The sequence below is a fragment of the Rhipicephalus sanguineus genome, chromosome 5, assembly GCF_013339695.2.
Source record: "Rhipicephalus sanguineus isolate Rsan-2018 chromosome 5, BIME_Rsan_1.4, whole genome shotgun sequence".
Lineage (NCBI taxonomy): Eukaryota > Metazoa > Arthropoda > Arachnida > Ixodida > Ixodidae > Rhipicephalus > Rhipicephalus sanguineus.
This window is the reverse complement of record NC_051180.1, coordinates 164,656,258-164,680,322: the sequence shown is the minus strand read 5'-3', so window position 1 is coordinate 164,680,322 and position 24,065 is coordinate 164,656,258. Positions and strand designations below refer to the sequence as shown.

The following is a 24,065-nucleotide window of genomic DNA, read 5'->3' as shown; positions in this document are numbered from 1 at the left end:
ACACGCCAATCACGGCAGCTGTTCCACCATCGGCAGTTCGGACCGCAGGGCTTGGGGCAGGAGTAACGACTTTTTTTAGGCGTGTTCTGAGGTCAGCGTTCATAACAGACACGTGCGCGCCAGTGTCAATAAGGGCCGTAACTGGTACACCGTCCACGTCTACACTGATAAGGTTCCGATGTGCGGGCAGGGTCAGTAGAGGATTTTGGCATCGGGTCGTGATTGCAGCATCACCTCTAGGAGCTGCTCCCGTCAGTTTTCCGGAGGTGAGCGCCGGAAGGAGCTTGGGGACGGCGATCGACGAGATGGGGGCGAGCGGGAAAAACGGCGTTGCGGCGAAGGTGAGCGGCTGAGTCGAGTGGGCAAAGAAGTGTCAGGCATGAGCGGCTGTGTTTGCGGCGATGAGCGTGGATTACCGGGAGGAAGGCGATCGGACGGAAAGTAAGGCCATGGTGTCGAGTTAGACCATGAACGGCAGTGACGAGAAATATGGCCTACACGACCGCAGTTGAAACATATTGGCCGGTCGTCTGGTGTGCGCCATTCCGCCGGGTTACGATAACGTGGGGGAGCGGAAAAACGTCGGTTCGGTGTGACAGCAACAGGTGGAGTTGGTGGAGCATATTCAGGTCGATGAATTGAGCAGATGTTGTTCAGGCCGACGTTGGCCAGTTCCTGACGTACGACGGACTGGATGAGGGAGACGGTGGCGTGATGGTTGTCGGAGTTGAGGGTTGGTGACGTGAGCGGAGCAGCGGCTTCGATTTCTCGGCGGACAATACGGACAACATCACTGGAACTTTCCGTAGAAGGCAGGCGGGGGTCTTCACAGGTGGATGTAGCAGCCGTGTTAGGTAGGCGTGTAAACTGGTGGAGAACACGGCGGCTCTTAGCTTCCTCAAAGCGCCGGCATTCGGAAATGATGTCTTGTACGGTAGACGAGTTCTTGAATACAAGCAGGTGAAAGGCATCATCTGCTATACCCTTGATGACATGGGCAACCTTATCGGCTTCCGACATCTGCGAATCCACCCTGCGGCACAAAGCAAGCACGTCCTGAATGTACGTAAGGTAGGATTCGGTGCATGTCTGAACGCGAGACGCGAGCTCTTTTTGGGCGGAGCGCTGACGTCCCAGAGGTCTGCCAAATAGCTCCCGAAGCTTTTGCTTGCATAACTCCCAGCTGGTCAGCTCTTCCTCGTGCGTTTCATACCAGACCTTCGCGGTGTCGGTTAGGTAAAAGATCACATTGGCCAGCATGAGCGTTGGGTCCCATCGCATACGTACGCCCACACGCTCGTATGTCTTTAGCCAGTCTTCTACGTCAACACTATCGGTGCCCGAAAAGGTACCTGGGTCTCTCGGGGGCTCCAAGATGAGGGTTGACGGCCCGGTTGGAGAACACACAGTAGCCGCTGAAGGGTCGGCATTGTTGACTTCCGTCGCCATTGAAGAGGCAACTAGGCGCCCGCTGCGAAGCTTCGTCTTGCGTGAAGTTAATACCCCGCACCTCCACCAAAGATGTTACGGGGAGAATATATTTACAATATATATACAGGGAATAAACTCAGCGGCTGGCAAGATGGCGCCCAGCTTGCAGGGTCTGTCAACGTCGTCTTTCTTGTCTTCTTCGTTGTCCTTTTTAGCCCGTTACAATATAATTTAGCAAGGTGCATGTTTGGGCTAGTTGGTACTCCATTTGAACATCTAAATTGCGCTTGTGTGTGTCGCATTCTCCTGTCTTTCGTCCTTGAAGTTCGCGCTATTTAGATGTTCAAATGTTGTGCAACGTTAAGTGATCGTGACAAATCATCTCCATCTGTCTCTCAAACAATGCTCTCTCATCGCGGTACGCGGAGCAGTCCAGTAATATGTGCTCTACTGTCTCTATGCTGCCACAGTTACGTCCAAGGTCGAGATATGTACGTCATTCGATTGTTCAGTATGCATAAGTATTTTTGACCAAATTTGAATGGCCTCCGTCACTTGGAAAGTATTTTATTACGAGGGCAAACAGCCTACGAAAGCTCAACGGGGTGTTCAGCACCCTGCGACATCGACACTAATCTGAAGTGCTCAGTGTGGCTATGGTGGCATAGTGTGGCCCATACCATCCTGAGTGACGATGCGCTAGTAGCGATGACACCGACGATCCGAGTGTTTTTATCGTGGCGCCGACTGGCGCCGACGCCTGGAAACGGTCTCACTCCCAGTGGCTCTCACTCTTCATGCGTGATCTTCGTCGCGCCGCTTCGTATGAATTATCGTGTGCTCGTCAGTCAGCATGTCGGGGAGCCGTTGTGAGCTGCAGTTATGTTGTTCAAAGCGAGGAAAAAGCGGGAAGAATGCGTCGTTTTATTACACGTGCGGCACACGCCAACATGACCACAAGCTATCGGAGTGGAGTAGGGTATAGATACATATCATCGATATCAAGTAACATGCAGGTTACGTTAACAGGAAATATCGATAAACTTTTCGCGTTAGGTGGAAAAAGCACGGGTAACAAATCCTTACATAGTGTCCTGCGTGATGCTGTATAAGTATTCGATGGTAAGCTGTACTTTGAGGAACCGGAATAATTCGCATATCATAAGTTACCTTCTCCCAACATCTCTTGATGAAGTGCCATTCGATATGTTTTTTTCTTATGGGAATGCACAGTTTGTGGAAAACGCGTATACAGGAACGCAATGCAGAAACGTACTATTGTTTCAAGTGCGCATTTCATTGGTATGCCCGTTCGCTGAAGGATATTTATGAAGAACTTAACATCTGCCCGGACTCACTCCCCACCTTCGTGCGGTGCTCATCCTTACAAGCCTTCCGGTGCGACATGCCTTGAAAAAACTTTTCCTGCTTTTCTGGACTTGCACGGTGCATGCATGTTAGCCCTTGAATGCTTGTCTAGTAGTGCCTGTGCGATTATTGTCGCTGAGTGGATACAGCACTACGTTATGATGTTTGTGATTTCCATTTTCGCGTTGTAATAAATACCATGAAAGAAAGAAAGACAGAAAGAAAGAAAGAAGGAAAGGAAGAAGGAAAGAAGGAAGGAAAGAAAGAACGAAAGAAATCTGAATAGCCGAGTGGTTAGGACGCTGTCTTCCGGATCGAGGGTACGCGGGTTCGAATCCGACGTCGTGAAGATTTTTTTCGGTAAGAATTTCTTTCTCTTTCTTTCTTTCCTTCTTTCTTTCTTTATTTCTTTCCTTGTTTCTCTCTTTTCTTTCTTTCTCTATATGTACTCATTATCTCACCCAATAAAATTATTACAGGCCACGCGGGAGTGGTGCATAGTGGGATTTGCCCAGGTCCTGTGGCACATACCAGTTCATGATGACGATAGTTCTTTTGCGGAGCAGGGATGTTGTTCCGCGAACTTTAACAGCTTTGTTGTTAAAAACAGCCATTTTGCTCCAACGCACTTCCGTGCACAGCATCCTTACACCAGTCGCTTTTAATCCACAGAACACCAACTTTGGCAAGATACCAGACGTAAGAGGTTATTTCGCTTATTTAAATATAAAAACTGTGCATTGTTTCCTTTCTCATGTGAAGCAAGACAACCCAGCAAAATTGGAACTTACCGGTTTGTCTGGCTGGGCTACATGGTAATTCATACCAAATGTAAACAGCGCAAAACCTTGTTATCCCGCTTTGGTGGCATTATTTTCTGGCCCCGTGTTGATTTTGCGCTGTTGAGATTCGTACTACAAAACATGTAAGGAAGCAGACTGCTAGTCGAATCAGTGTTGCCACAGTTAGTACCTAATCTAGGATGGCAATCTTCGTTCCTCGCCAGGAATGGATCGATCGGTCGTCGCCAGAATAACGATGTAGCCGCAAAGCATGCAGCCTCAAAGAAATGTGTGAAGCGAAAGAGACATTGACGTCGTTGTTCCGGACAATGTTTATCAACAGTGTGCTTCAAATTACAGAAACCATCCGCATTTGATAGAAACAGATTTTCCGAACAGGCAGAGCTGGAAAGAAAAAGAAGCTGACGAACGAACATCTGTGACTAGTATTCAAATTATGGTTCTTGTTTTTGCTGGCTTTAGCCAGGTTTATTAGGAAAAAAAAAAACAGAATTGTGTGAAATTTAAAGCTGTGAGCTCGACGAAACATTGCTTGCTCAGGAACAACAGTGAATCAAGTAAGATAAGTTCTGTTCAAAATGCAAGAGAAAACCACATAAAACGAGATATCTTAGGCCCCACACGAAAGCCTTGTTCGTAGTGAGTTCGTACCACTAGCAACGCTTTCAAGTCGGTGCAAAGAAGTCAAGTTTTTGCAAATTCTTCATCTTGACTGGTGTCTTTTGTTTTCTTTTCTTGAAGCGTTCTGATGGCGATGAATTAAACGCAAACAAATGTGGGAGTTGTGCATAGCTGAGACTTCACAGTATTAAAAGTGTTGCTAGGCGGAACGCGTATAGAAGTGTTGCTTCTTAAACTTATATCTGTCAAAATAACTTTTGCAAGGCGCCCTGGTGCACAGAAGCGGAGTGTGGTTAACCTTTTTTTTCTGAAAAATAAGCAGGTGGGTGATTTCGCGTAGGTTTGCGTGGTTAGGAACAGTCAAGTGTAGTGTTGCAAAGCACGGCGTACTAGCTCCGCACACAATCTCGTCTGTCACCATGCCGTTGTACGTTATGTAAGGGGCAACTAGTCTAAAGTCAACTGGTCATTTCTCTTTAGCCAGCGCTGACGTACGTGTCAGTAGTTGCAGAGATGACGAATAGATGTATTCATCCCCCATGCCTCCGAGTGTACTTGATCGAAGAAAAAGCGGTGATTTCGCGCACCGCACTAACGTTATAACTACACTTTCGTGCTCAAACCTGCACAGCCATGTCGCTAGAATTGTCGCTATTTGCGGAAAATCTTTCGAAATGCAACTTCATGAATCAGCCGTCCTCAACTGCTCTTCTGTGTCGCCGTATGTATGAGTGTTCTGTATTAAAGCGACATCTACTTCTCGATCATTCGTTAATTAAGGGAAATAACAAAGCACGGTGGCTCGGAACAGCCACTCGCAATCAACGCAATCCATTACACACCTCCATACACGTCGGCGCACCCGCTCGTGCACGCGCGGCTCAGCGTAAGCATCGCAGCGTCATCTGTTACTTTCACTGGTTCTCGCGCGTTATGTTGATCACGTGATTCGTATCGCCGTCGACAACTTCATCGTCACTTTCTTCAAGGTATGTTAACGCTGCCACGCTACTCTTCTAGGTCGTGCAGGTTCTACAGTCTCTACGTGGACGAACTCTCGCGTGGCACTAAGTGCGCATGTGCTTGCAGATCTTGCTGACGTCGGACGGCCCAATCCGCGACACTTTGCGTCGCTAGTCCGCCGTCACGCTCTCGCATCGTCACTGGCTGCACCTCTATACGCTACGACTCTTCAGACGTAGTGTACTGCAGGTTATTCTAAACTTGGAGCCGTTGCGTAGCCGGTGACATCCTGCGAAAGCAAGAAAACACAGGTTAAGAAAGTGATAAACGATATAAGCAAGTCGTCATGGAATAAAGTAAGATTGCAGATAAATGTACACTGATTTATTGTAGACCTTCTTTTCTCAAAATTAATGAAGAGTTTGCCATTTGCGTCATCACAATAGAAGATGCTTGGCTGCCGTATTCATTTCATTTGGATTAAAGTTTGCGCGCGTGATTTCCAAGTCGCCTTGATTGCCTTTACGGAAGACTGACTACTTTGTCGCTTTGATGGTAAACATACCGACGCTAGCATTCACGTGACCGGTCTTTTTCCTTCTTCCACGCGGTAAAGCTTACTTAGAGGTTTGCTGCAGAGTCCAGTCACCTACTATCACTTGTGAAAGAGAACTACTCGATAAGAGAGCGGGATAGCTGTGCTCTAGCTTGGGCCCTGTGAAAATTGCGGCATGGTATTTGCGGACGACATCTTGCCGTTGTTACTGACCATCGAGGCCTATGATGGTTGTCCAAGCACAAATTATATTATCCAGATGACTAGTGCACTAGGCGGCTACATGGTCGCAAGGAATGACTGCGACGTCTCTACAAGCGTGGCAAGAAAGATGAAGATTCTGACACTGTCCCTCGTTTCATCATATCGCAGTCAACTCCGAGCACATCCCTGCATTGCTCTTCTCGTGGCCATGAGGTTACGTCTTTGCTGATCTCTAAATGACTCTCGATAGGCTAAGACTGCAGTGTACGTAGAGCCGTATTATTTGAGTGAGAAGTACTCTGAAATAACGGTCAAACACGGTCGCTAGAGATGTCAATAAGTAAGCATGCCAATAGTGAACCACCTGTTCACACCGCTCACCTTGTCGCGCACGTCTTGTGACAGGGGCGACCTGAGCGGTCGCGTGATGGGCTGTTCAGGGTCTGGGCGCACCGCGTCCATCGGTGACGAGGCGGCCCTGCGCACGGGCTCGTGCGGCGGCTTCCTCTGCTGGCCTCCGACGGTGGCCGGCGGGGGCGCCGGTGGGACCCGGTCGTCCTCGTCCTCGGTACACGAGGCCTCGGAGGGCGCAGCAGCGGAGGCGACGGCCGAACTCTCGGCGCCCTTAGCCGCGGCCGGGGCCTGCCTGGAGCCGACCCTGGACAGCGAGCCGCTCCTGTTGGAAGCCGCCGACCGCTGCGAGGCCTGCGACCTGACCGAGGAGCCGCTTGCGCGGCGGGAACAGCCTGCGAGTGCGCAACGGTTGATTTGAGATTTATACACTTCTCTCATCACAGGTACGGATAAGTGCTGCACAGTTCTACCAAACCAGAAACACTGAACAAAATAGCATATGCGGCATTATATCCGATTCATTCACAATATGAGAATTTTCATTTAATGTGTGTGCCTACGTTCGTGTGCCTCATACGAAGTTTATTGCTAGCGTTAGATTGCAAGAAATTTCAGCAGAGCTTACAAAACCGCACACTTTCAAAGATGCCTCGCACTGCGTGTTTCTACCGAAACTACCCGGTATCTTTTATTCCGTTACCGGTAGTGTTTATACTGAATCTACGCTTCACGCGTGTTCTGGCTACATCACTGCGGTCGGTGCTGAGTTGCATACAATAAAATCCAATCGCAAGGAGAACGACCAGCTGACGCAACGTCTGGTACAACAGCTGGCGATATGAGGGAATTGATATGAGGTATATGAGGGACAGAATAAGAATGCTAGCCTAATGCGCACAGTGTTGCCGAGTACCCGATGTTGATAGTACTAACACACATGCCATTGTTTAAAATAACAAACGTGGAAATGTACAGATCCCACGTAGTCATGGAAATCGCCGTAATGGAATTTGGATGATTTTAACTCGGATGGGCGAGAGAACGAATACAGAGAGAGAGAAAGAAAATGATAGAAAGTGAGGGAGAGGATGAAAGACGGAAAAGGAAATACACAGAGAAAAAGAGATAGGAAGAAAGATAGAAAAAAACAGAGATAAAGACATAAAGAGAAAGAAAGAGAGGAAGAGAAAAAGAAAAAAAAATGAAGAGAAGCAGGAAAGGCCGCCCAGGTCCGCTGTTCCATCTTGCGCCACTAGAGGAGGCTTCGCCAAACTTTTTATACCGAACGGAACCCCATGCGATAGGCGTTTCATTTTCGTGAACGGGATGCGAGACACCAGAAAGCGTTCACGGATGCCGCCCACTGGAGGTAGAAGCCATTCCAGAGAGCCGAAGCACCGCCGTTTCTGCTTAAAAATGCAGCTTCGGAGTGCATCACGAAGCTCGGCACGTCCGCGTCGGGAGACGCCTCATGCAATGAAGCATTGTGGCGATCGACAACAGAGGACATGGCCCAACGGAACCAACGCCTGTCGCATACATGCCGTTCCAAATTTGTGCCTTATAAAGTACTCTTCGAAGTACTTCTTTGGGCCAACAAAAGAGAAGCGCTGTCGCAAGGCTGCTACCCATTGTCGGTTTGCCTCCCTCTTTAGGTTGTGTTCGTCCCGCTCCCCGTCTCCCATGGCCGCGAGACGCGGTTATGCTTGCGGCCCGTTTCTCGGCGTAGCGAAGACGCGCCTGTTCCACGGCGCTTCTCTCGGGCCTGGGTGTCCTCGACGCCTAGCGCACGCTTCCGACCTATTTTGCTGGCACGCCTTAAACCTAGACCTTTTGTTTCTGGCACTAAAAGAAAGCGTTTTTTTTTTTCGCCCGCGCAGCTGGTGCCGCCACTACTACCGCTACCGCGAATGCGCAGAGAAAAAAGAAATAAAGTAAGGTGACACACAGAGCTAGGAGGCAGCGTTTCATTGTGTACAGAAAAAGCCATACCACTAAATATAAAAAAAAACAGCGCGAAATAAAATAAAGCACCGGGATGTGTGCTGCCACAACACACGCTATCCTTCTATAAACTGACGTTAGAGCAATGCAGGATTTATTAAAGGGACACTAAAGGCAAATAACAATTTACGTCAAAGTGAAACTCAATGTATGAAAACTTCTGAAACGGCAATATTATCAACAGCAGTGCCCTGCTTACCGAGAAATTAAGCTAAATGTATCACATTATGAGCGCCACGAGTGGGACATTTTCGAAGTGATCCCGATGACGTATGAGAGCCTGCCTACAATAAATCGCTAGTAATCAAACTAGCAGCTATAAAAAAAGAACCTTCCGTGCATCAAAAGACGTAATAAATTGCTGTTTTTTCGTTTCCCTTTGATTCATGGAAAAACGAACCTCTGTGGCATTGCCATGCGGAACGGCGCGCGTGGTTCAAAGGTTCCGTTTCCGCCGAACTGCGCTTCGCCCGGCGTCCTGCTTCGCTCACGCGGTCGCGTCTCAGTGGTATTTTCGGGATCGCGTACTGCCGCGGCGTACAGCCCAGCGTCGCGAGCCAATGTCTCGTTGTCAAGTTCTCCGTACACATCCATTGCGGCGATTGCGGCAAGCTTCGATGGCTTCGATGGCCGTTGTTGCTGCTGTGGGTGCCGCTACTTTCGCTCTGCGGCTACTAGTGTCGGCGGCCGCGCAGTAAAGGCGGGCAACGTTGGGCACGGCAGCAGTGACGTATGAAATCCTGAGTTTAGGCGGGTGATTTGAAGTGCTCTAACGCGATGCGGACCACTAAAACGTGATTTTATTTCAAAATAAGCACTTCCTTGGCATAAAAGTGGCACTACGAGGTTTCTGGAGCGCTATTTTAACAATCAACGTCGACTTAATATCTGCATTTAGTGTCCCTTTAAGCCGAAAGCCTTGTATGCCTCACTCACGGTGTAAGATATATCGCACACCATGGCCTCACTAAACACGAAATTTCACCGTCGGCGTCTCGCGTCTTGCGGCGTCGAGGAGTGGCGCAAGAAATCATCATCACGTGATGACGTCACAGATCGCAAAAATGTGTGGCGTCGTCATGACGTCACAATTTCTGCTGTGACGTCATGTGACATAACGCCACAAAATGCCGTTGTTGCACCCTCCTTTGGGCGGCGAACAAAACCGTAGCGCGCGCGACATCAAGAGAAAAAAATAAAGACGGCGCTTCGCAGTGGCACGTGAAGCCGCGGCTCGTGTTCCCTGCTGGTGTCGATTCTGGTTCAGCCGCCTCGTTCCTTCGCTTCTGTGGCATAAGCCTGCACCGTCATAACATGACATCGTAGCTTGGTCAAAGGTGGGCTTATCACGGAGGCAGTGCAAAACCAGGTGAGGTACCTCCGATCTTGGAGGCAGTGCGAAACCAGGCTAGGTGCACAAAGCTTTAGGAGGGTGGCCGGACAGGAACAATACACCGAGTGAGAAGACAAAGAAGATGGCTTTCGCCCTCGACTCGTCTTAGGTGAATGCTCAAGGTACCCTGTGATTTTTATATGAATTCGAACGTCCGCATCGAGGAAAGACGGCCCGTATTATCTTATGTTTGCTTAGAAAGTATGAGAGAGAGTGTTAAAACACAAAAGCTTTCACCGACGATTAAGATACTGCCTAATGCGATGCCGCCTCTTTCATGTTCTTGTGCTGCCCTCTGCTGTTATGGTAAGGGTTTGGTAGGGGTTCGGTACAACCGGTGTTGCCAGTATCAAAGCCTCCGAGATGATGAAATGTTTCCCGACTTTTCCGCTAGGGGAGAGCACATGCGCGGGGACGCCGGGAAAAGGCGGATTATGAGCGCAGCTTCGTGTTGGAGCAAAAAAACTGTCTTTGATGTTATCGCTATCCGAAGTTGTAGCAATGTAACATTCGTTACATATCGCACAAACTGCCAGCGCTCGAGTGCTACGCACACCACTCTGTGCATTGCAGGCTCCGCTTCACACATCGCGTGCAATGCTGCGGAAGCCAGTGAGACTTCCTGCGGTAGATGCGTTCGCACGAACAAGTAGTGCAATTTTCTTACCCCCCATAACACAATTTTTTTTGTCTTTACGGCGGGTAGTAATTGAAGGTGTTTTATGTTTTGCAGACAGACAAACGCCATTATACGTCTGCTATTAGGCTTCTGGATCGCTGAGCGTCTGTTTGCTATTTGCGATGCGTCACTCGGAGCGTTGCTCAGAGTCCCGTGCTCGCATTCTTTTCCCAAGCCTCGCTGGTGAACCCACTTTCTCGTGCCCGTGCGCGAGAGGAATGCGTTGCGCTGTCACAAGAAGCGCGAGCAGGCACGAGGAATGGCAGACTAACACGGCGGCTCGCTACGCTCCACGTTCCCTCTCTTTCGTGCTCGTTCGTTCTATCTGTAACGCCGACAACGGCAACAGCAACGCCACTCTATGCAAGAAGGGGCGCCTTATACCCCTGTCACACGGGCCAACTTAAGTGTACTACGAAGGGGTGCACTTCGCCGCTAGTGTCATTCGCACGCTGTCACATTGGAACGCTTAGGGACACTCGCTGCGAAGCGCGCTTGCCGGCGAGTGCGTTCGCCAAACTCATTTCGCCGAAACACAGTGTCTAGCTTCGGTAGCAGTCGCTTGAAAATAGATAAGTTATTATCCGAGAGTGAGCTTAAAGTATTTATAAACTATCGTTTTCGTTATTAGGAATAATGTTATGCATTAATACATACTATACCACTAAAAACTACTTTGCTATCCTCGTTCCCAGGCAGTTTACAGCAACGGCAGCCATGGGCATGCCCAGCATTGCACACACCATGCAATGGCCGCAACGGCTGCGTTTGTACCTGAAGTTTATTTTAAGGGCTGCTTAGCTATAACGCACAATTACTCAAGAAACACTGCCTGAAATAGCAAATATCTGCTGTGCTACCTAATTACCCATCGCCATTACCATCAGTTCCGAAGTACACATGTTTTTCTCGTGTAGCAGCGCGCCGCCAAAGTAACATTCTGGGGGCGTAGTGCACTCGCTCAAAATGACACTAAATTTGCTTGTGTCACCAGGGTGAGCTGCGCTCTTAAACACACGCACACTTATATACACGTGCGCACGAGAGGGGCAGGAGGTACGCCCCCCAATTATCTCAAGGGGATCGCCAAGTCTGCCCCCGCCTTTACTCAGTCGTAACTTTTTTTTAAAGGTGAAAGATTGCGGCCGTGCACGTTTTTGAAGATAAATGCGGCCTAGGAACCCTGGCGTTGCCTTCCAAGAGTTGTTTGCCACCCAGTTTTAATCCGGGAAAGCCGGGGACGATAGATGCGCCGCTGTGAGAAGCACGTCATTGCTTCATTTTAATTTTTGCATCCACACAGAAGCTTATTTTTTTTCGAGCTCGACGAACGAGGGGTGGGTGGGGGGGCGGGGCTTCGGCGAGACTGCCCCCCCCTCCCCGTGATGAGGAGCTCTGCGCAAGCCTATGCACGCTTAACTTCCTGCCTACCCTTGCCCCTTTCCCAGTGCTGGGTAGCAAACTGGATTGCTTAGCTTCCGGTTAAGCTCCCTGTCATTCACTTAACCTTTATGTGTCCTCTCTTTGTTAGAGAGTAATGTCCGATTAACGCATCACTGTTATATTATTGCAATAGCAATTATATGGACACTATCTGCTGATTTTTGCCGTCGGCGTCACCATCGGCGTCGCCGTCATGTGCCCGTATATGTAATGTATGTATATATATATAAAAGCCACAAAGAAAAAATACTTTGCGACGCGCAGAATTGAACGGGCGACCTCTCGCTCCGCAACGTGCGGCGGTAGACGGCTAGGCGAGCTATTTATATACACCATTTACTTCAGCGTGCTTTCTTGGTCATCAGCGAGAAGGCGCGAAGTGCCCGAGGGGCGCGCTTTAAAGGTCGCCGCTCCGCTCGGTGTGATGCACGCGCGCTTGCTTGCTTGCTTGCATGCGAGAGACGCGAGGTGCACTTTGCCTTACAGGGCGTGGTTGCCGGCGCGCGCGCTTATCTCGTGAGTGGGGTGGTTTGTATGTCTTGTGCTTCCACCGCGGTGTCTGCGCTTAAGTTAAAGAGCGTACGATGGTCACTTTGCTCGCTGCAGCGGCCGCGTTTGCGAAAGGAGCGCGCTCTTCAAACAGAAAGAAGTAACAACTGTTACAGCTGTTAGTTCGCGCCGGTCCTGTGTATACCTGTGCATTCGTTTCGTGCGTCCTTCTTCGTGTTTGAGCAGCGCGCTTTAAGTGTCGAGCTGTGACACTTGATAGTTTGCGCTCGTCCTGTGCGTGTTCTTTTCGTGCGTCCTTGATGCCTGAGCGACGCGCTGGTAATTTCGAGCTGCTTTCCGTTCTTCGCGTTACATTCCAATTTATTGCTATCGCATTAATCGCTTCGTAGTTGCGGCGAAACAATGACTTTTTACCATAATGAAAGTCAAACAACGTACTAACGTGCTTTTGCAGCAACCTTTCTGTACCTCACCTTGTTTTGCACTGCCTCCAGGATCGGCCCACCTTTGACCAAGAAACGATATCATGTGCTGACGTCACCATGTCACATCACGTTGACGTCATAATGATGTCACGAATTCTGACGATCAGTGACATCATGATGAAGTCATATGGTTAAGTCGTCACGTGATGATTTTTTGCACCACTCCTGTTGACGCCGCCGACGTGGGCCGCCGGTCAATGTTTGCGTATGATGATGCATTATGAGGCTTGCGCGTTAACAATGCATCTTCGGGTCCCTTTTTTCTGCAGTGAATTCTATAGCCCAGCCATACGAAGCGGTGCATGATAAACGGCTGTGTCACTCTGGTGCAGAGACAGCTTAGCACGCGTGCAGCGAATCGAATATTGGACGCCCAAACTGGCATAGGCGTGCGCAGGTTTCGCCTTCAGGGGGGGAGGGGGCGAAAGTTCATCGCGGCTCCCTCCTTCCTTAGTTAAAAACAGCGCGAAGAAGACGCGGACAAGAAAGAACACAGGACTAGCGCTGACTGCGAACTAATGGTTCTGTGTCTTAAAGGGACCCTGAAACGGTTTTTTGAAGTTTTGTCAGCGTTTAGGCAGGGGCATCCCCAAATCATTCGCACCAGAAATTAAGCGACGCACTGTCTACCAAGGCCGCTACGGAGTTTATATCTGTACCCTCCTCCTCACCACTGCCTTGCACCCTCAACTCATAGACACCCTGACATCGCTGGCGATGGCAGCGCTCCCATGAGCGCACTCGACGGTTTGAGCTTCGCCCAGTCATGACCCCAGATATTGTGCGCCGACGGGTTGCGCGCAATCTCGGAGGCCCAACAAAGACGAAGCTGGCGGAGTGGTTGATATCTGCTCCGACAGGTGTCGCTACACTACCAGCAGATGTTATTTTATTCTCCTGTACGCGGCGACAATCTGCAAAAGCATGCGGACAAACAAAAATAATTGGAGAACGATCACCGATAAGCGTAAACAAGGGCAATGTGGTTGTGTCTTCAGGGGTGAAGTTACAGCCACAAAAACGTGGATCGTGGCGTTGAACGGATAGCGAGAGCGCGACGCTCATTGCAGCGACGAGCTGAAGGGATTCCGCTCACCAGATGCCTCACGAACATTGCACGATGTCGCAGCTTTACAAGTCACCAATTGCTAGATATGTGGTACACAACACGGCTAGGGAAATTAATTATGTCCAAGAAAAGAAACCTCGAGATAAACACTGTCGCTCACCTCACGTCAACACGCAGTACGTTGTAGCACAGGCAGACGACGCTCGCTGCCCACAGGAGGTTCAGTGACGTGTACTGGACATATCCAATCAGATCAGCCGCCTGCGTGACGTCGCGCTTCCAATACGACGCGCAATGGAAGTGGGCGGTTTGAAAACGCGTTTGGCTGAGCCGCTGTGATCGGTGGCGATTCGCAGCTTTAAAGCCTTGTAATAAATTACACAGTTTACGCACAGAGCTTAAATCGGTCTGTAAATGATCCTCAGGACTTCCTCTACCGGCTCAATGTGTTCGTACAAAATCGTCAAAACCGTTTCAGGGTCCCTTTAAGGCCGTCTTCTCTGCCAAGACACACAAAGAAGGTACCCCTTTCCGGGTGATTGTCTCCGAGGCTGGTTCTTGGCAAAGGTGCTCACGAAGCTATTTACTCAATTGTTTGAAGCTTCTTGAAGTGAATGACCCGTACATGGTTCACAGGGCGTCTGAGGTATCGGACTTTCTAGCCAGATCTTGCCCTGAGGGAACGCAGGCGTTCTCGGTGGACATCAAAGACATATTTTACTCCCTGCCGCAAGAGGACCTCGTCAGAGTCGTGAAGAAAGGTACAGAAGAGCACGGAGTCGTACGGTTTCAAAACACCATAGGTAGCAGCGCCTCCAGGTTCGAAGAGTTGCTGGTGCTGCACGTCCGCTCCACAGCGGTTGAACACAATGGACAGACGTACGTACAGAGGAATGGCGTTTGCATCGGCTCGCGCATCGCACCTGTGTTGAGCGATCTGCTTTTAGCACATTATGATGGGATCCTCGATGAGAAGCTTCAGTCCGCCGGCTGGGTCCGGATCTTCCGGTATGTCGATGATTTCCTGGTTTTATTCCGGGTCCAACCAGAGGAGACCTCCAGTGAAGTGCAAAGAATACTTGGTATGTCCCGGTCCTGTTTTCCGGGCCTTACCTTCACCCGAGAACTGCCTGCTGAAGGCAAGATTCGCTTCCTTGACATGGAAATCTACCTCGGCCTAAACCACACCTGCTGGTCTTACGCACCACGATCAAAGAAGCTCCTCCTGCCGTTTTCATCGAATCACTGAAAGATTGTGAAACGGGTCATCGCCTGCGGAGCCCTGAGAAATGCCCTCGTTCGCTCCTGCCACCACTCGATCGCAAGCAGCTATGGGTGGCAGGTTCAGAGGCTAAAGGAAAGTGGCTACCCGGAGAGCCTGCTGATTTCGTTGACTGCAGCTCTTTTGCGAGAAGTGAGGTCAACGAGGGAACGCATCCGGCCGAGCCTTCAGAAGTCTAAGACTGTCGTTATCCCGTATGTACACAGTGTGTCACACCGCATCAAGAAGGCTGCAGGGCGAGCGGGGGTCCATGTAGTATTGTCGGCCCTCAACAAACTGACCTCCCTTTGCAAGAAGTTGAATGAGAACAAGCAAGTTAGCAAGGGTTGTGTAAAAAAGCACGCAACTAACTATGTCCCTTGCAGGTGTGAAGTAGTCTACGAGATCCCGACCTCGTGTGGGGGTGCCTATATCGGGCAGACGGGCCGTTGCCTGAACGACCGTCTGCACGAACACGCCAACAACCTCAAGGCAAGAAGCGGCAGCAATTTGGCCTTTCACTGTGCTAAGTGTGGCTGCCAACCTCGTTTTCAGGAGACCCATGTGCTGCGCACATACAAGGACCAGACCACACGTGAAGTCTACGAGGCTTTCGCAATGAAATGTAAAGATGAAGCATGTGTAAGCGGGCCGTCTATTATTCTAACAGACAAGGAGTGTTGCTATCTCCGTAACTAATCTCCTATGACTAAACGACAATGTGCCGCTGGACGCACGCGCCGCTAGAAGCTCTATTATGCTTCCCTTCCCTGTTTTTTCTGTATCTGTGTATATTTTGCGCGTTTTAACAATAAATCATCAGCTGGCAGTCAGCGCTAGTCCTGTGTTCTTTCTTGTCCGCGTCTTCTTCGCGCTGTTTTTAACTATGGATTCTTACCAACTGGCTCGCATTCACTCGCTTTTAAGTCCCCCCTTCCTATTAAGTCAATGTATGGGGCAGACTTTGCGCCCCCCTCTTCTTAGGTGACTAGGGAGGGAGGCCGCCTCCCTGCCCCCACCCCCCCTCTGCGCACGCCTATGCCAACTGGTAATGACATCTGTACCTGTGGCCCCTCTGTTCTCTTCACTACCTGCGTCCACGTTCGTAGACATGACATCTTAAGCAAATTACACAACACCAAACTGCTCAGTGTCATCGAAAACCCGCGCCTATGTCACCTAGGGTGTCCTTTATTCAGACTCTAATATTGTACAGCAAAAGTCAGCATTAGCAGCCAGTGTGCAAACAAAAGGAAACGGTGGTGGGCAGAGTGCGCAGCGCGCGGCTGGTTAGGCCTAACCGCTTAAAGTTTTACAATTTATTATTTTTTTGCATCAAGGTACTGTGTCCAAAAGCCATGATGTTGACTTTTCGGAATCGTTTAAAAATATTTGAAGCACTGAAAGACAAAATTCTCATTCATCGGCAGTGTTTTTCGCCATATTTGCAACTGAAGTCTCCGCTTGTGGACAACCACTTTTACCTTTAGAAAAAGAAATTTCTCTGGTAATGTTTTCTTTTGTACCGTTTTTTCTTTCCTTTGCACTAGTGGAACCACAGCAAATAAGATTTCGCAAACTGCATGCGTTTCTTTTTGCCTACATCTTTGTCCGGTAGTGAAGAGATTATACGCCACAACGGGCAGGCAATAGTGTAAAAGGCATGAATTCTCTTTCCGTATATGTATGGTGCTTAGCAATGTAGGACGAGTATTGTATGCAGCTTCATAGCGCTATCGAGTTGGAATATGTGAATGAAGACGACCCCGGTTGCCCACTCTGCGTGAAATCACATGAAGCCTTGTAGAGTGTGCTGCACGCAAGGAGGTTTAAAAAGACATCATTCCAGCATAGTTAGCTTAAACGTGGCTCCATCATTTGCTGTTTCAGATATTGAAAGCACATTTATTCAGACAGCAAACAGGGGATAACAAGGCTCACCACTGTAATTTTTTTACTATCTGGCTCAGTATTGTTGAATTGTTTACTAGATCCATTCGCGTTGCAGAGAAGAGGAACAGACTAAAATTACCATCACTTCCTTAAAAAACTTATCTTAATATACTTACATATTGGTACCCCAAGAAATGAATTGAGGAATTACTGAATGTAATTCAGAGCTTCCACGCTACTTCGCTCCCAATGTCTACTAATATCGAGCTTGCCTCTATTTATCACTGCATCATCTACAACATGTACTTCATGGCTTCTCTTTCCTTCTCTAACACAATGTAGTGGAAAAATTCGTCGCCCATCTCTCCTCGTTCCTTTCCGAAAACATCACTGAAAAGCTGCTCGGTGCACGCACTAGAGGGTACGGTGGTGTTGTACCGAACACCTTGCACTCTAAGGTCGTCGTGATATTATCATGAGGTTGTCATGACATGCGTTCTCTGTAAAGCGCAGTACTTTGCATTTTCTAGGGCTTGCAGAAGACATTCACGAAACAGGGCCGGAAAGTGGCCATCGCAGTGTAGTTCCAATGCGACGCCCGTTCGTTCTTATCGGCCGTCGTGTGATGGATTGTTAAGGTGAGTATATACAGATCAAAGTTTGCCAGCCCGAACATACGCGACCGCGAAGCTGCTTCTGAACCGACCGCAGGCTCTCTGTTGAAGATCCCCCCAAATTTTACGGATGCTCGAAACTTCGTTCCCTGTAGCATAATCTTCACTTCTACAGTTTCGTAGAAGTCACAGTTTCGTAGCAAGGGCAAAGCAATGAATACGATAGCAAGGAATTGAAACGTCACACGAAGAACCAGAGGCAGCTGGATACTTGCAGCACGCCGCTGAAGCACAGGAAATGACGCCCTAAAAGAACGCACAGGCATGCACAGGGCAAGCGTGAACTAACAACTGTCACAGTTGTTACGTCTTTGTGCTTGAGCAACGCGCTGCAAGTGTCGACAATGGAGAATCACACGCTCTTAGATGTTTCTTCTTCTTTTAAAATGCTGCGCGTGGAGTGACCCCCTGCGTCTGCTGCCACACGAGGGCGTTTGATGCAAGGTGTGCCCGGTGTACTTTGTTTTTTTTTGTTCCTTCCACATCACGAGTGGGTATAGTAAAGGGCCACGTGGTTGTGCGCGTCTCAAGGGCAGTTTTCAAATTGAAGGAAAATTAGGAGCGTTGGTGATAGAAAACACGTTCACACTCCTCCGAGATTCGCTTACAATCAGCGGTACATGGTGTATATAATTAGCTCGCCGTTATGTCGCCGGCGCATACATGGCGTGTGACTGAGTTGTATAACGCAGCGGTCTATGGAGTGAGGGGTTGCTGGTTCGAAACCGCGGTCGAGTGCTCCAGAATTTTTTCTTCTGCTTTATTTTTCTTTGTGCCGCTTATATATATATATATATATATATATATATATATATATATATATATATATATATATATATATATATATATCCGGGGCATGACGGCGACTGCAAAAATCAGCCGACAGTGTCCACATATATGCTATCGCAATAAAAGTAATTGAATGATATTGAACATTAGATAATGCTTAATATCATCAATAAAATCAACCAAATAATTACTAAACCACAAAAAATTGGAATGGGTTACACGTGTTAGATTTCATGTAATTCGCTACGTACAATTTTATATATTACAAGTGAATACTCGGAGCTTGTAATGCGTTGTGCTTTTGTATGGGTGATTGTGAGCTGTTCTGGTATAAGATGGCCTATGCAAGCTCATTATTTGCAGAACGACCACCAAAACTTGCGTTGGGCGTTGTCGGATGACTTGCTACTCAGAAAGCGTCAACGCTGCAGTTCAAGCGAGGATGTGTACATCGCGAATTCGACGAATAAAGGTTCCAAAGTGAGACTACAAAACACAATGAGGACGTCGTAGCACAACGAGGACTTCCCGGCATGCTTCTAAATGACCACTTTCAATAGCAGGGTTTAAAGAAGTACATAACAGAAAGAATGCAACAAGTACTAAACGTCAATGCGCAGTCACTTTTAGGACTGGAAGCGGCTTTGTCAGATGGCCTTCAGCAAAACAATAGAACAGTATAGGAGAAGCGAAAAAATGGAAAGCAAAGCAAGAAAGTCATTAGGACCCGGGGAGAAAAGAATAGTCAATCGATATATGTCCTGGATGTTCGAGTCGAGACTGGTTAAGATTGATCACGGCGCCAGCGATAATTAGTTTTTCGGCAGTAATGGTCGGACCGAAGGACCTACGGGCAGTGGCTAGCACCACAACGACCGTGTCGTTAGCCGTTCACTGAGGGGCCTTTCTTTATAGACGCCATCACGCAAGCAAGCGCAATTGCTAATTTGCAAAGTCGATGGCTTTCTCTCGTGACAATTTATATAGCCGCTGCGGCCTGCGGCGATTGGAACTACACAATGTAAGTGCCGGGCAGGCGCATCCCCATTAACGCTGCGGATGAATCTGTGCAATACCTCTAGTCTGAAAAGCCGACAGGCCGGATTCTGGACGATGGTTCAATCAGACGTAGCAATTATGCACAAAGTAATGCTGACGAAAAAGAAAAAAATCTAAAAAGAAATGAGTATATAACCTATTTTGCATTGCATATAGCGTAAAGCTGACTGCACTGCTCTAGCATATAGTGCTTAGGTGATTACGTGCACCACCACTTCCTGTCATGTGACTGAAAAATTAGTGATAGGTATTTTGGCATCGCGCATAATAATAGCCCGATTATTCATCGATTTGAACAAGAGTACATTAATTTGATAATAAGTTTCATTACCAACGCACGTTGGTTTGATGAAAAGTAAATAGGGTAGTGGTTGGGTGGCTATTAGAAAAAAAAATTTTACAAGAACTACATATGTATTCCCTTCAAATTATTGTGCTCAATTTTCAAAAATGACCAGATTTTGTTCTCTCAGTTTTTAGGTATAAATTCGGCACTGCATTTTAGCAAAACATGTTGACATCGGGGTTTGAACTAATGACAAATTGTTTCAGAGCTCTCTTCAGATATTCAGGAAATTTTTATATAACTTCAGTGCCAGTCTGCATAATGACACCATTCACAGATTTGCGTATGTTGATTGTGACTCATTCTGTTTACTCTGCCGATGCTTCTTAGAGTAAAGAGACTCAAATGGCGATCATAATGGGCAATAGATAATTCGCTCTCGCGACAATACAGAACTATGTGCCGGAACATGTACTACGTAAAATTGTTGTTTCACGTGTTGCATACTCTTTGGAAATAATTTTTGCTGGTTTACTTCGCGCTTTGGAGATTAGACGCAAGAGGCAATACATACAGGAAAACAGACCGGAAATAACAACAATATATTTCACTTAAACTGATCGCGTATTAGCTAGAGCATTTTTATCCCGCTTGTGGGGACAGTGAGACAAATATTTTTGAGAAAGTGTCGCATTCAATGGTGAGGAACTCCTAGACTGGATGAATTATGACAGCATAATAGAGAGGGTCAGAGGAGATATACGTAAGTTATTGCGTCCAATTAACCACTGTAATAACTTCATCAAAGCCGGAAAAATGAGGATAACGTACGAGATGGTCTGCTGTTTATCAAGGCGATGGAGGGAAACTATAGCAGGTAAAGAGTTTCACAGCGGCGTGGTTGAGTTCTTCCGCTCACCACTTCCAGTTTGACGTGTGTCTGAGCCTTGAAACTTGTATTCGCACAGCGATATGGCCGATGAGTTTCTGATCCAAGAGCACTTATTATTATTAGTGGTAGAAGTTGGTTTGGAAACTTGTGCACGTAAATAAACATAACCAGGGATGAAGAGGGCAGAAGCCACTAAGCAGTAGTCATAAGAAAATTTGTTATATTGTCTTCTATCTCAGCCAGGTAATGCAGCTCCTGCCCTTCCTTCAGCCCTTACATTAAGCTTATGCCATCTTCAGTGCTTTGTGCCAATACTAAGACCACTAAAGTCGTTGTCGTTAGAAGGCCATAATCACCATGACATTGCTTGTCAGCGCTCTTTCACGACGAAGCACGCGCCAACTGAGAAGAGGGAGATATGCAGCATAGTCCGTAGAACGCAGTACAAGGCCACTTGTTCATCGTGGCTGTTGCAACACCAGAGCACAGCAGGCTACTCATTTCTGTAGAGTCCCACCATGTCTTTGCTTTGATGCTCATCGCGTGCCCTTCCGTGCTCACAATGGAAGAGTTCACGTTGACCCAGCACCGTGAAACAGATGTTCCCGGCTCCACAGTGCTAAACTTCGCGCCAAATCCGCGCTCGAAGACGCGAAATAAGTTCTATAACTCTAGCGCTCATGTCTGTGGTTTTTCTCTTATTCTTATGGCTACTCCAAAATTTGATGGCTCTTGCTGCACCTGTAAATAAGATGAGCATGTAGTTTGGCAAATGTGTTTTCATCCAAGCAGGCAGCTCTTACAGTGGTGCCGCTGTTTGTTACTGTTACTAACATTTTTCCTCTGTGATTTGCTTCTTAAGTGTATTTACACCTTCCTGATGTGCGAACTACATAGATCAAACAAAATACCGAGCCACAGGCGTAACCTTCAGTTATGTGGCTCTTAAACAACTCTTACAGTGACCTATTTGACCAAAACCATCATAATAAACAGCAGCAATCACTAGCTATGCCGTTTGAAAGAGTTAAGGAACGCAGTGCAGGTGTCGCTTGTTAGCGCACACTACCTCCTAATATCTGCTTTGGGCAGCAAATCAATAGAATTGCGAAAGCCATTCAAGGTGATATCGCATTGACATTACAACGAATATATGTACATTGTTTCTCATTGTTTTTTAATAGCGTGGAAATATTGCCACACGCGCTTATTTTTTTAAAATTTCATTATGATCAGGCTTCACCTACAAAAATTATGTTACCGCCAATTTTTGCAGGCCGCGCGGCGATGTTTGGAAACTTCGCGATTGTTTAAGACTGTTCTGTTAAGATTACGCGCAGGACACTAGTAACCGAGCTTATTCTAGAGCCAACGCGAGCACCAGCGATAACGCTGGAAGGTTCGCTAAAGGCTCTGTTATACTCCGACGTCCGACGCGAGCGCCCGCGAAGACGTTGCGTTTCGTCACGCCGAGCTGGCGACGCTACGCCAGGCGCAAATCGATCTCCGCTACAGTCGAGCCGGCTCCAACGCGCCGGTGCGATCGTATCTAGAGGAGCGCATGCGCAGTAAAGCGAAGAACGCCCGCGCCACCTGTCAGGAACCGACGAAACAGGCCTCGAAGCAGGTTCTTGTACATGCGAGTCTGGCGCGTCTGGCGCGAAATGCAGCAGGATCTATTTGGCGCCGAGCGACGCCCGAGCGCGCCAGCAGCCGTCGAACGCGTCGGCGGTCAGCCGACGCCGGACTATAGAGGGCTGTTTTTTGCTGACGTAACGTCGCCGTGACGCGCGCGCTCGCTCGTCGACGTTACGCTGGAGTATATCAGAGCCTTAAGGCATGTATAAACGCCGACGCGTTCCGCCGACGATCAGATTACCGACGGCCGACGACTAAAACCGCCGCTATCAGTGTACAGCGTGTATTACTTGTACTTTGACTTTTCCTTTCCTGTGCGCAATTTCGGGCCCGTCTTTTTCAGCGTCACGACCACGTGTCAATATAGTTGTGCAGAAGCCAGGTATATGGAATTACTTGCGAATCTACTGCTGCTAAATGACCTTCAAGAAATCCTTACACGTGAAAAATATATATGGCGCTTTCACTAAAATCATTTTGAATAAGCGGAAACCGCCATAACTTGAAAAATTGAAAGTTTTAACGTGGCAAAGCCACGATGTGATTGCGACATGTGTAGGATGTAGTCCGGTTTAATTTATAGTACTTGGCGTTCTTTTAACGCACCACTACTCGAAGCACAATGGTGTTTCGCATTTCGTATGTATTGAAACGTTGCAGCTGTGTCCAGTAATGAAACCCAAGCCCTGGTGCTTAACAGAGTAACACCCAAATCACCATGCCACCACGGTGGTATAGATGGCTTGCACTGACGTTACTGGAACAGCCACGTTGGTGCACCAACATGGCGGGAAGCGAACTTTGTGATGTCACATTGGTGTTGCATCGCATTCTGGTTCTTTGGCTATTCATGCACACAGGCCTAATAACGTTCCATCGACGTCCTTATCACAATAAAGCAGGTTAATCGCCGCGTGATTATGCTGCCCTGACGTCATCTAAGCGGCCATATTGGAGCCACGTTGCGCATCCATGACGTCACGTGCAAGCTATCAATATAACCACTACCAACGCATTCCGCTTAGCACTAAATGCATACATTTGTGATATCTTTTAACCTGTACCTCTCGCTATCTGGCGTGTCGAGTTCCCTATAAACAGGAGGTCATTCATAGTGAAAAGGGGCATAAATGGGCTAAGTTTATATGAAGATAATGGTTTATAGTTACGAGGTGCTCAATAGTGTTGCCTAATTGATTTAGCTACTTCTTAAATGCGAAGCGTTTCTTAACGAACCAAAGCTGCTTTGACCGTTCTTATCTATCTAGCCGCCTACGTCTTGATGCTCTTGCGGCCGTCTTATTAACTTGGTAAAGACCAAAATTGGCATAGGAGGACATGAGTGTATGCCGAACACGATTCGCAGGTCATGATCTGAATGACATGGTGCCTGCCGCGTAACCCTTTCCACCGGTCACGTGTGGCGGACCCACATAACACAGCCCGTGGCATACGGATATACACCACGTGTTATTCACACTATATATCAACCCAGGAACAGCGAGACTAGACTGCAAGTCTTAAGGCAAAATGTCGTGTAACGAAAAATTCGGAGTCGGCATTGAAGGCGTCGTCGAGCGAGAAATCTCGACTGAATGAAAGAATAAAAATCGCATCTCGAGCCGGTATCGAACTCAGGCATTCTGCATAACAGTCAGGTATTCTTCCTTAGAGCCACGCCATTGCTTTA

The 24,065-nt window shown here is 48.0% G+C and overlaps 1 protein-coding gene across 2 annotated transcripts in view; it reads right to left on the bottom strand.

Moving 5' to 3' along the window:
• Window positions 1-3,894: 3,894 nt before the first annotated feature.
• LOC119394399 (uncharacterized) overlaps window positions 3,895-24,065 on the bottom strand; it is a 275,463-nt gene continuing 255,292 nt past the window's right edge. For both annotated transcript variants that reach the window (XM_037661694.2, XM_049415773.1), the window contains 2 exons: window positions 6,328-6,692; window positions 3,895-5,475 (listed from right to left, as the gene is read on the bottom strand). In XM_037661694.2, the coding sequence (XP_037517622.1) occupies window positions 5,437-5,475; window positions 6,328-6,692 (404 nt within the window). In that variant the 3' untranslated portion in view covers window positions 3,895-5,436. The remainder of the gene's footprint in view (window positions 5,476-6,327; window positions 6,693-24,065) is intronic.